This window comes from Ixodes scapularis, unplaced genomic scaffold, assembly GCF_016920785.2.
Source record: "Ixodes scapularis isolate PalLabHiFi unplaced genomic scaffold, ASM1692078v2 PGA_scaffold5__190_contigs__length_132052651, whole genome shotgun sequence".
Taxonomy (NCBI): Eukaryota; Metazoa; Arthropoda; class Arachnida; order Ixodida; family Ixodidae; genus Ixodes; species Ixodes scapularis.
The window spans coordinates 130,800,074-130,814,600 of record NW_024609880.1 but is presented as its reverse complement, the minus strand read 5'-3'; the positions used below and the strand labels follow the sequence as shown (position 1 = coordinate 130,814,600).

Here is a 14,527-nt window from a genome sequence, read left to right as displayed (position 1 = left end):
TGTCGTTATCGGACTCGTTTACCGCGGCCGCGTTGCTCCCTCGGCTCCATGAAGCGCTCCGTGTCGCCCGCCGTGCCGACGGCGGTAGCTCTTGCAAGAACTAATTTTTCTACTTTGGTGCTTTTGTAGCACAGTGTGATTACTCTTTGTTTTGTTTTGCTAGTTTCTTTATTGTTTTTCTCTAGCGGATTTTCTGTACTACGGCAGTATAACCGTGTTGCTCCATCGCCGCTGTGTCGTACATACGTCGTGCTTCGGTGTTCGTTCCTGTGCAGAAACATACCGTGCGGCTCACAGAGTGCGCAGCTTATGAAAAATGCGGCGCATTTTTCATTAGCCCAAGCGATTTAAAAACCGCATGTAAGCGATTTGGCGAGCGGGAAGACAAGCGACGGCGACCCGCTTCGCTGCCGCTCGGTCACTCGCGCGACGAGGCAAACCGCATGAAAGCGACGAGAGCACACGACCAAGGCGATGAGCGCTAAGTTTTCTAGAAATCCCAAAACCGAGCTACGCGACGAGTGACAGTGAAGGGTGAACCGCATGTAAGCGATTTAGCGAGCGATGGCGACAGCGACGGGAGTCGGCGACGAGCGACGGAGATTTCTAGCGGTCAGTCGTCGCGTCGCTCGGTTTTTGGATTTCTACAAAGGGTCGCTTATCGCCTCGGTCGCTTGCTCCCGTCGCTTTCATGCGGTTTGCCACGTCGCGCGAGTGACCGAGCGATAGCGAAGTGGGTCGTCGTCGCTTGTCTCGTCGCTGTTAGAGCACTATATAGCTCCTACGGAGCAGAGTAGCGCAATCCTTTGAACCCCGTGTTTTGCCGACAACATGGCCGACAGAGCGGCTCGGCGCGAGTCACGTGGTACTCAGGGTTCCAAGAGGCGGCCCGCCCTATGGGAGAATACATGGAGATCGACATAACACGGCTGATTAAAAAACTAGCGGCGAGTTCACATTTTTCAAAACTATCCTGTCGTGAAGTTAGTAAAGCGCTAAACACTTCATCAAAGTTTTAATAATATCGGATGCGTGTGCAAAATTTGAGAAGGCAATTTCCAAGGCAATGGCGTTTGAAGCAGACGATTTTCGCTCGCAGCGGAGATGGGCTTTTCGGGTTGGCCGGAGCGGGTCACGTGAATGGTGTGACGTCGCCGTGTCGTCTGCTGCATGATGCCGCTCAGGCAATTTTTAAAAAAAAGTTACGTCCTTGTATGGCACAAAACTTATCGCATATTATTCTAAAATGTTTCATTATTATGTCAAAAATGATTTCCATTCCGCACATCCCCACAAAACTGAAGAAACAACGATTTTCTCACGTTCTCCATGCATTTCTGACCGCAGTTGGAACCTCCGGGCGTTCGCCGCTAGTCGCCGAGAGACGGCGTTCTAGATTGCGCTACTCTGCTCCGAAGGAGCTATATAGTGCTCTAGTCGCTGTCACTCGTCTCGTCCCGTCGCTCGCCAAATTGCTTACATGCGGTTCAGCCTTTACACACGGTACTCGGCAGCAACAAAAAAAACGGCCCGCCCCCGAGACCAACTTTTCTTCTCTCTTCTGTTCTACGAAGCTTCAACGATATGAAATTAGCACACACTAGCAGCGGACGACCGCGTAGCGTACCCAAGCCAGTCAAACCGAGACCTCGAAGATGGCGGATCGACGGTGGCGCTCCCTGGCAAAATCGAACCTGCAGGCTCAGTGAATACCACCTATACTACAAGCATTTTTTATTATTAGGTAACCAGCAAAACTTTGCTGATTCTGGTACGAGTTGCCTGCTAGTCCAGTCACACTGGGTTGATTGGTGACGTAGAGAGGTTCCTCGCTGCGATTGGTCCAGTCAGGAAGGAGCACAAAGGGCGGTGAAATCCAGTGGAGACTTCAAATTTGTGGTCGGTGCCGTCCCGCGTCGGTTGCACGGGTGCCATAAAACAATTCGCATTATAGCACTTGTCGGCGTCTCTGCCGCGTCCCTCAAACAGAGGTTCCTGATTCCAACACATCTCAAAGCCGACATCAAACTTCGCAGCATCGTGAGTTACAGGTGCGCGGCAGTCACCAATCGCCATGGCGGCTGGGGCAAACTTCACAGCACGGCTGTTTCCCTTTGTTGAATCGCTTCGTGCTGCTATATGTGCTATTTTTAGACGGTGTTGCGCGATTAAATGTTAAACTTAAGAGTTTTATTTTACGGAATACCTTAACGATAGGAGGTGTACGATGTAAGAGAAATGTGAACGGGAAACACGTCAGCTTGCCCGAAGCACCGGTCGTGCGTTTCTCCCCATATGCCAGCCGTGCCATTTGTGCGTCTGCACGAATGCCATGGTCGTGCCTGCTTCGAAATTCCCGCACCAGCGGGTATGTCCACGTGGCAACGTGGCAGAGTTCTCAAGGGGTTGTCCCAATCCCTTGAGAACCCTGCCACGCCTAGCAGGAGCTCCGGCGTTTCCGCAGTTCTCTTGACCCTCCTTAGCCGAATAAGTTAAATTAATTCGAGGCGGGACCCGGGCTACCCGGGCTCCAGACCCCGACATCCGTTTGTGACGTGGCCTGGCAGCGTGTTCCCTGCGTGCTTGCCTTCGATCCAGATGCGAAACTAGGCAGCCAAGTCGAGACGGTAATTTTCTTTGACTTCCCGCTGTCTGTTTTCCGCTTCAGACCACCACACCCGATGACTACCAAAGCAACTAGACAAGGGGCGGACAAGAATGGCAGCAAGCAAGTGAGTGAAATGTGTTACGAATCTCGGACTTCCACTTTCTTGGTTTCCTCCTTACGTAATGCATCGCAAGATCCCTCTTGGGTGAAATAAACTAAATCTAATTTATTTATTTATTAATTGCACTCGCAGAACCGCTAATGAAGCGGTTCTGCGAGTGCACAAACGGTTAATTTGTTGATAGCCTTCATTGATTGTGTACACCACGAGGAGGCCTCCCTGGTGGCAGTTTACAACAAATAAAACTACAGCCGTGCTCCAACCTTTTTTTTATTCTTTATTTCAGTTTTTATGGCACTTGTGAATGGCTTCATTTTGTTGCCTACGGTGCAAGCACTGGTCGGCACAACAGTGCTGACGGCTGCGTTGGCAATTATTTGGACAAACGCGTGGCTCTAGAGAACAACTACACTGGTCGGCCTGGCCACTGAGAGTAGAAGGCTGTGGCTTCATACCCTTTTACATTTGCATGGGGCACTTCCCCAGTGTTTCCCTTACTCAAATTGTTTTGTAGTTGGTTCAGGCAGTCATACATAGAGATCTTAAAAGGACTCGTACCCACAACAAAGTTGCGACTTGGGGAAGTTTTAAGCCACAGTCACACTGGTCGTACGTCATACAAAAGACACGGGGTTTGCTGCAGACGCAACAAAATTATCTGTGGACACGTCTCGGGCATCTTCGAAGCATGTTTGCTTCCTACATATGTGTGCTGTGAACGCGTCTGCAGGCAGCTTTTGTATGGCCTTGCTCCTCGGACAGTGTCTGCAGATTCTTTTGTTGTTAGCAGCTTTATGCGGCCCAATAAGTCGGTCGTACCGGTGCAAGGGGTAACCCCCGCTTGGCATTTGCGACCAGGGTGTTGCAGTGTGCCTCAAGCGGCCGGCCGAGCCCCATGCAGACTCCAAGATCCCGCTCAAGCGTGCCGTCCTCGGCGACATCACCAACCCCGCCCCTGCGGTCGGCGAGCGGGGCAAGCCCTGCCGGCATTCTCTGCGCTGTCGGAAGCCCGCCACCGTTAAACTGGAAGCCAGGTGAGACTCTGTTCCGCTTGCCGAACTGGCTCCCGCTTCACTGAGGGTGTGGGTCGTGGGGCTAACCTAGACGATTTGGTTAACACAAAAAGTAGGAGAAACTCGGAGACTTGGGGAACTGGCGGGCTTTGAGTTCCGCCAACTTAACTTTTTAATCAAATTATCTCAATTAGCCCCATGACCCGTAATACACCCACTGTGCAGCGAATATTGACGTTTGTAAGTGAAATGTTCTAGCATCCAAGTCCTTTCCGACTCGTTTGTAATCTCAGGCTGTTCACAAGTGCAGAAAACAAATGAATTAATCTTAAATAATTGCCGTGCTTCGGGGCAGGGCTTCTCGCGCATCTTGAGGACCCCTCTTCAATGGCAGCCAGGGAACCCCTACTGGTTTCAGCATTGCTGCATTCAAGCGTTGCAGAAGCCTACGGACCTTGCAAAGACTCATGTTAGGAAATGTGCGCCACATGGTTATGCACATATAGATGCCTCTTGTAAAAGAATCCTTAGTCTAGGAGAACACTTCGTTTAGGGGCAGAGACGGCCAAGGAAATTTTGGAGCTTCTGGGAAACCCACGAGGGGTTTGCCGAAATCCCGGCTTGAAAAGCCTTGCTCCAGAGCACGCTTCGTCCACCACCCCGACGCAACCGCTTAACTGTGCCGATTATCCGCCCGGCACGTGTTCGGCATGAACAGTGCATTAGCGTTGGGTCCGTGCTGTCTGTGCTGCGTGGTTTCAGACTTGCGTCCACTCATATGCCCCACATGTAAGGTGTTTAAAACATTAATTGCATCACAGTGCATCCGTCGCAATAGGGTTCAGACTGTACGGCCAATGCTGGACTTCCCCTAACTTTGCTGTTGTTTACCTATATTGTAAATAAATAATAATGACTATAAATTTATTTTAAATATGCATGTATGAGGGGTCTGCCCCCTAAAAGGGCTTGTCTGGGGGACCAGACAAAACAATGTGCACATTATTGTATAATAGAAGGAAAACAGGCCACATGATAAGCAAATGATTGCACTTAATGGGCGTTGCCTAGCATTTACCGTGCAAACATGAGGCACCATTCTTTTACGTTCTTGACTCCGCAAAGGAGTGATGGCGGCTAAGTGGCACGACAGACTTTTCTGTGCTTTGGTTCCGAATTTAGTTGTTCTCGTTCGCCAACGGACAGAGTCGAGCTTTTACTTTTTAATGTGCCGCGCATGTGGCAGCACTAAAGGGGGGTGCATCCTCTATTTCAGGAGCCATTTGGCCGTAGGCTGTGCAGAGACGTACTATGTGCCGTCTTTGTTCTGCCTCGGGCGCCTGTGCCTAGCCGTCTTTCTTTTTGCCATTCTCGCAGTCCCAAGGTGGAGCCAGAGGAGAAGACTGCGATCCCCCAGCCCCCGCTTCCGGAGGGCGTGGCAGACTTCGACATCGAGTCCAAGGACGACCCCTTTGCAGAGTCTACGTACGCCGCCGACATCTTCCGGTATTACAAGGAGCGGGAGGTAGGACTTCCAGGTGCCTGTTTACGGAACGTGCTCAACCGCCCCGGGGGTAGGGTTAGCAATCAACTAGAGAGATTTGAAACCCAGCATCCCAGACTCCAAACTTGGGTGCTCGTGATGCAGAGATCTTCGCAGGTTCGACGCCATTGGTGCACGGCACGTTTCTCCGAAGAACTGACGTCATTTTGACCAATAGACCTTTCGGTAAATTTCCACGAGGCGCCTCGTCAATCCCGCATTGCGCCGCGCGGATCGGGGCATTATGGGGTCGTTTCAACGTACGCTCGGGCACGCTCGTACGCTTCGTACATCCGGGAACTGATTCCTTCCCTCCTACCACTGCAAGCAAGACACAAAGGAAAACGGAGCAAACAGGTTTCAGAGTCGATTCATAGCCTGTTACGTTATCATCCCGTTTTCTTTGCATTCTGAAATCGCAAAATGCTAAACAAACAGGAGCTCCTCCTTCTGTTTGTGGGTACCTCTTGATGTGCCATACATCGGATCGCCTTAGTACGTCAGAAAGGTAATAAGAGGCACTGCATATTTTCGGAATGGTCTATTGTGCCCATAGCAGACACACTGCCGCAAGACAGCACATGCAGTGACTGGAGCCACTGAATGTTCTCGGAGTACCGATCTGTTGACTGCGTTGCGGTGTCCATATCAACGACTGCTGTCTGGCGACCTTGCGCAGTCGGAGTGGAGAGGCCGAACAGAATTCACTTGCACGCTATCAAATCTCCCGAGGTTCTGCTTTTGGGGACTAGCAGGAATGTATTGGCTTCTGACAAGTTGCAGTTTGCTGGTTGCTCGCAACTGCCTTGCTGCATATATGTTGTTTTTTTTCCTAAGATTAAATTGGCCTCTACTTGAAATGGTGTGCAACACGCGTCCTCTAAGCGACTGGTGGTCGCTGAAGAAATCTGCCTGGTTCGGGATACAATCCCAGAACCTCTCCAAGACTAGCAGAGCGCTCTACCGCCTGAGCTGACCAGAAGCTGGCAGTCAGTAGAGCAAACTGATGTTACCTAATCTTAACTGCCACGAGGGTGAGTTCAGTCTGTAATGATTTGATATGAGATTAAAGGGAAGTCTGCAACGAAAAAGAGCATTTACGTGAGAATAAGTATTGTTGCGTAAACCTTCACCTTGGGTCTTCCCCTAGATCTCGTCATATAAAATTTTTCATTCTCTACGGACGCCGGCCAATTGGAAAGCTCGTCCGGTTCGTTTCCTCCGGCGTGGCCGACGCCACGAAATGCGGTACTTCGAGGACGTTGAGCGGCGACAGCCGAGGCCACGACTGCAGCTGGGGCGCCTTGTTGCAGGTGCGCTTCCGGACGGCCCCGTACCTGGAGCGCCAGCCCGAACTGTCGGCAGCCATGCGCGCCATCCTGGTGGACTGGATGGTGGAGGTGCAGGAGAACTTTGAGCTGAACCACGAGACGCTGTACTTGGGGGTGAAGATGGTGGACCGCTACCTGTCGCTGGCACCCACGCCCAAGACCCAGCTACAGCTGGTGGGGGCCACCGCCCTCTTCCTGGCCTGCAAGTTCGACGAGCGCTTGCCGCCCGCCGTCCAGGACTTCCTGTACATCTGCGACGACGCCTACAGCCGCCAGGAGCTGCTCGCCATGGAGGTGCTCAGAGCTCTTGTGACGCATTACCGTAAAATGCCGGGCAAGCGCCCACTCAAAATTTAGAGATAATCGCGAAAAAAATGGGGGATGGGCGCTTGTCCGGTCATCAATTTTAGATGTAAATATACTGTGCATATTTTTTCATACCTTAGAAATTTGGCTATGGGCACTTAATGTGGGAGCGGGCCAATGCGGGGTATTCTACGATATATGTTTGAGGACTGGGATCCCTAGGGAAAGTATGACTGAATGCCACAGAAACTCTTACAAAGTGTGTGACATACTTCAGAGAACAATCTTCACGAAGAAAAAGAGCGTAATTGAAAAGAAAACAAAATTTAGAATGCGCCCCGGCGGGAACCAAACCAACAACCCCGGATTATGAACCCGGCAATCTACCACTGCACAAAAGGGGCAGTGGCAAATGCTGGCGTTCGGCGCTTGTACACGATCTAACAGCATGTAGGGACAAAGGCAGCGATCTTTGCATCTATCCACTAATCGTTTTGACCAGAACTTGGTGCTCCTCTGTCCTTGTGCATCCTTGCCTCCTCCACGCTTAGCTTCTATCTGTGTAACCAAAAAAAAAAAAAGTAACTGCAAATTTTGTTACAAGCTCCGAGGAATTCCATATAAACACATTTTGTATGAACAGACTTCATCCTTGGGATCAAAAAAGAATTTCTGTGGTTCAGGTGTGCTGTATGGGCTCTAAGTGCGAAGTTGCCACGGAGGCATTCCCTCTTACTCTGCGCCATAGATGCCTTATTTTAGTTAGCTCAAGCTAGCCAACTGGTTGTGGCTTTGTCTGCTTTTCTAGTAGCGTGTATGTGCACCTTACTAATAAACAATCTTAATTGACTTATATTCCAATTTATAACCATTGGCATGACACAACTACTGAGCAGTTACAGAAATCCTACCCGTATGTTAAATGTATTATTAATGTGGTTATTTAAAAGGGCACTTATATGAACCTGGACGGAGTTTTTATGGTGGAAACTTAATTTATGCGCCCCAAGAACTCAAAATTGCGATATTTCATACAGATCGAGTTGATTTCAAAATTCCCTTTAGTGCCCCTTTGATTTCACTCAACATTGACATGTACGGACTTTGAAATTGTTTTCTGGCTTATGCTTTCTTTCTATCATCCTGAAAGCCTTTACATATGTGCAGGTTTCATCGCTTTATTACTTGGGCTAAGGTAATAGAAAGGTTTGCCCCTTGTTTTAATTAAACTTTTTTACAGTTTATGAGGATTAGCAAACTCTAGGCTAAAACATATCAAGCCGGATTTGGGTAATAGGAGAAATGCAAAGGTATAAGAAAGACTCGTAAGACTTTTATTGGGGTGGTACCTGTCCATTCGTTGGTTTGGCACGTAAATCCCCCAAATTTGACCTGCATGTTTACGACTTCAAACTTCACAGTGCCTCTGGTGAAAACAATCGAGAGCCCTTTCAAAATACACAAAGAATAAAACACATGAAGGACGAACACAGACGCACACAGTTCTTTCTCGTTTATGGCAGTGCAAAGCATTATGCTAATTTTGAGACACAGTAACCGTGCCAGTCTCTGGATCGCGGCAAAGCCCGGACCGTCCTCGGCGGAGTCGATGCAAGTTATTTCTCGCATATAATTCGTTGATTCCTGTCAAACTATTTTGTTGCTTTTTCTACCCACCAAGCCGACAAATGTAGAGGTCAGGGGCCCTGTCAAGCTGCATTATTGCAGTTTTTGTTCCCTCCTTACCCCCATATTGTACCCTTTTGTACTCCGGGTGTAGCATGAACAGTGGGAAATTGTGCAGATCACCATGCTGAAAGTGCTGGACTTTGAGCTGGGCCTGCCCGTCTCGTACCGGTTCCTGCGGCGCTACGCCCGCTGTGCCCACCTGGCCCTGGAGACGCTGACACTGGCACGCTTTGTTCTCGAGAGCTCCCTGCTCGACTATGCCCTGGTGGATCGACCGGAGTCCCTCCTGGCCGCAGCCGCCCTGCTCCAGGCGCTGCGCATGAAGGGCATGGCCTGGGTGGGTGGCCTCTCTCTCTGCTTAAGGGGCCGATTAGTTAGCCAAAGAATTTTGTGAATTGGCCTGTCACTTAGAACATGATTTTCTCCTTTGAATTTGGATAAAAGAATTCTGCATTAAAAAAGAAACAAATCGAAGGTTGGGGTGCCCCTAAATTTGAACACTCGGTCTTGTGAGGTGCGCAGTGATGTCACTGGGAGTTCCGCATTCAGTTCACCTTCCCCTCCCCCTGTGATTGTTGACTTTTCAAGGTCCAATTTGCCTACAGCAGGAAAACCGCACCCGCTACAGGTGATCGTGACAAAAGATGGTTCACCTAGGGAAAGGTGGGGAGGGTTATGGTGAAGAGGAAATGGTTTTGTTGACTTCCGATAGATGGTGCCACAAAACTTGGGTACTCTCAATGACGTGATACCATAGTTCAGAGTTCCACGCCATTTATTTCGCACATCAACCTTCTTCTAATCAACCGAAAACAATTTCTGCTGTTCAAAAATTGAGGCTGTACTTGCATTTGTCATCACTTTTCTGCTCTGCATCCTAGAGACTTGGCTTTAAAAACAGCAGTGAGATCCAAATCTGGACCTCTCACGCTGTTGTGTTGAAACAATTTTGAGGCAAATCGGCAACCATCAAAATTTTGCTGGAGCTGTTCTTTAAAGGTGCACAATGATTTGTTTCACTCTACGCACGAGCAAAGTCGAAGCTGCGACTGGAGAATGCGGCCTATTTCACTGCTTCCACTGCATGAGAGTGCATGCTTACCAGAGGCTGTGAAAACTTTGATGAACTCGCTCTTGTAGCTTCTCTTGCACTCTCACTTTTAAGTTAAATGGAGTATCTCGTTTGCTTTCACTTTTTATGGCATGACTATGACCTATCCACATCGTGACTAAACATTCACAAGTTGTTTGTTTGTATAAGCATCCCGCTTCTACGTAAAAGGTGCGATCAAAGTTGTACCCTTTCCCTATTTTCTCGCTTCTTATTCTCACTAAGAGCTAAAAGGGTGCGATACCTTGGCAAGTAGTGTGTGGATTTCTGAGTAGGTGAATTACATTTTAGCCATAACGATAGTCAAAAATTACTTATGCACACCTTTTATAGGACACTAAAGCCAATGTAGAGAGGTTTTTTCCTCCAAGGGGGCTGAATACTCCACCCAATCTTTAGTTAAAAGTATATTTTGTAACGACATTTTTCGTTACGAATCGCAGCAAATGGTAACTATAATCCCCTCCATCACTAAGCTGACAGAGTGGTGCAAGTTACCTTCCTGTCGGGCCCCATCGAGCATCTATCTTTCTGCTCGCGATCACTCTTCCGCCCATGCGCAGAGAGCGGAGCCGGGTAACGAAAGGGCAGCGGTTGGTTGGTTCGGCGAGCACGTAGCTTCTATCGTCGGCTTAGGTGTATACTGTAGTAATGGCTCGAGCGCGAGGTATAGTGTCGTTCAACTTGTGTGCTTCTCTAAAGGGAGCGTTTGCTTGTGTACAGTCTGCGGCGCTGGAGCACTGGACCGGCTACGGCGAGTCTGAGCTGGAGGAGCTCCAGAAGCACCTGAACCAGCTGCTCACGACTCAGCAGACTGGCAACCTCGAGGCCATCCGCTGCAAATACTCGCACACGTGAGCACGCTCCGCATCTCTCGAAGGAGGTCGAAGAGACTGCCCCTCTGGGTCGTCTCTAGTTTCGCTACCGTTTACCGACAGATCTGGCGAGGCTGCCGCTCGTTTGGCCCTACGGCGGGGACTCCTCGAGGTTTATTAGATTGGAATCGGCTCTGATCTAATAAAGCGGCGCTAAAGCCTGTGGACCTTCTAATCAATAACACGCATAACCAAGGGGCGTTTAGCTCATGGTTAGGCATCGGGCCAACTGAGGTAGTGCTGTGACTGAAAAAATATAACTGGGTGTCTTTGGGGAGGGACGGTCGAGGGAATCGGAGGGCTTGTGCGTAGGGTCTGATGAAAACCCTTTGGCCTACAGGAACCCAGTTTGAGAACTGCTGTCCTACTTAATTCCTATGGACTACTTAGTCTTCACAAAAACGTTACCTTCAAGATAAAAAAAAAAAAAAAGTATACTAGCTTACTATTTTGAAGCGCAAACCCTAAACCCACCCCACACTTTGCAAAATTTGTCGAAGAATCTAGCCCCTGAAAGTAGTCATTTGCATTAACACCTACAGAATCTTAATAAATGCATCAGAGCCCCTTCATACAAAGGGAAGGGGGGCTCTTATCTTTCGTTACAGGGTAAAGAGTCTTTAGTCGAGACTGATATAACGAAGGTGGTAGGGAGTTCTAGTAGGTCGTTCCAATAACTTCAATCACGATACCCTATAATTAGGGTTCCGTGGTTTTGGAGAAAAACACCCGCCGGTAAAATTTTGGTGAATTCGGATTTCTCCGATAAACACCAAATTTCGATGTGCCAATCCCCCCCCCACAAACACACACAAAAGTATTTTACAATTAATGGTTTGATCAGCGCATAGAGTCAATGGCCCTGGGAAGATGCAACCACATTTTTGTTTCAAGTTTCGGTCAGGACAACAGGTCATTGTACTTTTGGGTCACGGGAAAAGTCAGTTTGTTTCCAGTTTTGGGTCATACTATGTGTGCTTTGGAGGAAGGAGAGGTTGTTTTTTTGGAACAGTGAAAGCTATGTACCCTAGAGATTGCATAAAGTAGGGAAGGGGGACACTTGAAACTTCTGTTACATCCTCGGTGGTCGTGCAGTAGGCTGATGGAATAGTATGGAATGAATACAAGCTTCCCAGCGACTACCGTAAAATACCGGGCAAGCGCCCACTCAAAATTTTGAGATAATCATGAAAAAATGGGGGATGGGCACTTGTCTGGTCACCAGTCCTACATATCAATTTACTGTGCATATTTGCTGAGATTTTACAAATTTGGGAATGGGCGCTTAATGTGGTATGGGCAGATGCACGGTATTCTACGGTACCTCTAGGAGTTTATTGATCTTAAAATATCGACATTTGTCGAAGCAACACTTGGGTGCAACTTTTGTCGTAGAACAAATTAGTATTGCCAGTAGTAATGGCACCAATGCCAAATACAACTGAAGAAAATATCAATTGATATACAGTGGAATCTCGTTAATTCAAACCTTCTTAATTCAAACTTGCGGATAGTTTAAACTAACATGCAGGTCCCATCCTATGCGTCTCTATGGGAGAAAACTCCCAGTAATTCAAACTTTGCTTTATTCAGACAAATTTTCGGTCCCCCTCGAGTTTGAATTCACGAGATTCGACTGTACGTAATTGTTTTTTTGTCCAGCATACGTTTACACCTGGATATTAGTTATCTGTCTTTAATGAGAAACACAGCAAAATTAAACAGAATTTCGGAGAATTGGCGATTAAACAAAATTGAACTCCGATAAACTCGGAATTTGCGGCAAAAAATGAACTCCAATAAACACCCTCCGAATTTGACGGAGGATAAACTCTGAAAACACGGAACCCTACCTATAAACTCCCGACACCTTTGCGCGTGCATTGTATCAATTTCAAGGGTATCTACTAAACTCCCTAGTAAAGCAAGGCCAGTACAGGTGTTTTATCTACTAAAATAGCCAAGATTTTCCCTGAAAAAAAAACAAAAAAAAAACTGACCTTCAGTTGATGCATATTGAAAAACCGAAGCTTTTGACTTGGACAATGTGATGAACTATTAGTGCCTACTTCAACCGTGCAATAAGACGAAATGCGGTATATGGAGTGGCATGTTTTTTTTTAGAAGCAGCGGCGGGTAGTGGCATGTGTGTCTGTCTCATAACTCGAGCCTCCTTCTGTGTGCAGGGTGTTCTTTCAAGTGGCCCTGACACCCCTGCTGCCACTTTGAGGGCTGCCACCAGCACCGCCGTCACTTTCCTCGACGGGCGCGCAAGACGGAAGACGATGGTCACTCTCCGGTCCACGTTTTTGCCCCTCACAGGGAGATTCTAAAGCGGGCCTCATCGTAAAGGCTTTTAGCCACCTTTTAAGCAGTAATATCGAGTTATTTGACAGGTGCGAGAGGCTTGATCCCACGTTTCTGTGCAGAGTTCTTTGCTTCGTTGAAATAAGCCAACGGTCGTAGTCGCGTAAAGCACGGATGAATTGTGTAAAAAAGAGCGAGGCCCGCTTTGGAAAGGAGCTGCTAGGGATGAAAATGTGGGATAAATGCGGGGGCCAAGATGTGGCGTGACCTTCGTCTTCCTTCCTGGATGGCTGTCGAGGTGCTCCACAACTCCGATTTCCAGTGGCCATCATCCCGCAATACAGAAGAGCCCCTGTACATAGCCACCGGCCCCTCCTTTTTGGAAACCATTTTAGACTTTTAGCCAGCCATCCTTCGTGACACTCTCATTGTGTAAAAATACAGCTCGCTCTTTGTCCACTGTTGCACCTCTGGTCTGTCTCGTTAGTTCCGCATTTATTTCCACATTCACATTCTGTGCTGCTTGAGAGCGGCCTGTGCCGTGGTGGAAGAGGGGTGCGTCGAAACGATGCCAGGAGGGGTCGAAATTCCCCCCAGGCTTCACTAACTTGCCGGCCAGGCACTGTCTGGTTGGGGGTTCTGCGCACGGCTGTGGTTGCATGCCTTGCAACCTCGAAAATGTGTGCACAAATAGCTTCCTCACCACTGGTGTCCACATTGGTTGGCGTATTGTCGCAAATAAAAATAGATTATGTTGCGCTGCAAATTTAAATGGAAAGGTACCGACGGTACGGAGACTCCTCCAAAGCAGCGCAGAACATTCCCGAATGCGTTCGGGAATCTTTTCAACCCCAACACACGGGGAGTCAAATGTTCATCCCTGTCCCTGTATGTGGACTAGGATCGGGTTAAGAGATTTCAGGGCCCTGGGCTAATGCTGGCCAGAGCCCCGAAATCCGAGATGATGATGAGGACGACGACAACGATGATGACAAATAATGTTGGTCAAAAATGAAGTTTCAATAAAAGAGGACATGCTTTTTTAAAACGTTTGCAATATTTGCAATCAAATTTCTGACTAATACAATGTATACAATCGGTTTAATGCAGTCTTGTCTCCATTTTTCTGTTTTTATGCATTCCGAGGGAATTAAATCCCATAGTGAAGGCCATCACCACTTGTCACCTCTCGCACATCCCTTAAAAATGTGTTAGTTTTCCGGCAGAGCTAAGCCAATCGGAAAGAACACGGCGAATGACAAGGTAAAAAATATGCACACATAAAAATAAAGTCTTTGAAATGACATGGAGCATGACATTTCACATGCTCGCAAGTGCCACATCGCTGATTTTACTTTTGTATTTCTATATTTTTGTTTCGTCATTAACAGAGTTCACCCCGTTGGCTTTCCCAGTGTTCTGCAGGAAAGTAAATGCACGGGCGTTTTTAAGAGTGAGCAAAAGGGGGAATAAAGGGAAATTGTTTGGTCACAGACGTTTCAAATGCAGTAAAAAAAAATGGAAACAACTCTCAAAGCACAGGAATACAAGCACATTATTTTAAAGCAGCACCTTCCTACTGTTCAAACTTGAAAATTCAGGTATTGTGGCACCGAAAGATAT

General features: G+C 48.0%; 1 protein-coding gene across 2 annotated transcripts; it reads left to right on the top strand.

Moving 5' to 3' along the window:
* Positions 1-1,793: 1,793 nt before the first annotated feature.
* LOC8030768 (G2/mitotic-specific cyclin-B3) lies at positions 1,794-13,368 on the top strand. 2 transcript variants are annotated; one of them, XM_029978262.3, is made up of 8 exons: positions 1,794-2,051; positions 2,669-2,732; positions 3,588-3,763; positions 5,120-5,267; positions 6,599-6,910; positions 8,727-8,948; positions 10,446-10,576; positions 12,784-13,368. In XM_029978262.3, exons 2-8 carry the CDS (start codon positions 2,682-2,684, stop codon positions 12,824-12,826), a joined length of 1,083 nt encoding a protein of 360 aa, XP_029834122.2. In that variant the 5' UTR covers positions 1,794-2,051; positions 2,669-2,681; the 3' UTR covers positions 12,827-13,368. The 2 variants fall into 2 exon arrangements, with proteins under 2 accessions (XP_029834122.2, XP_002402768.3); XM_002402724.4 differs by having other exon boundaries at positions 1,796-2,040.
* The last annotated feature ends 1,159 nt before the right edge of the window (positions 13,369-14,527 follow it).

Bases quoted from the DNA above. Each gene is read 5' to 3' on its own strand.
- LOC8030768 (XM_029978262.3), top strand. From the start codon at position 2,682: ATGACTACCAAAGCAACTAGACAAGGGGCGGACAAGAATGGCAGCAAG. The intron at 3,764-5,119 runs GTGAGACTCTGT...CCATTCTCGCAG, and splicing joins ACCGTTAAACTGGAAGCCAG to TCCCAAGGTGGAGCCAGAGG. The intron at 6,911-8,726 runs GTGCTCAGAGCT...GAAATTGTGCAG, and splicing joins AGGAGCTGCTCGCCATGGAG to ATCACCATGCTGAAAGTGCT.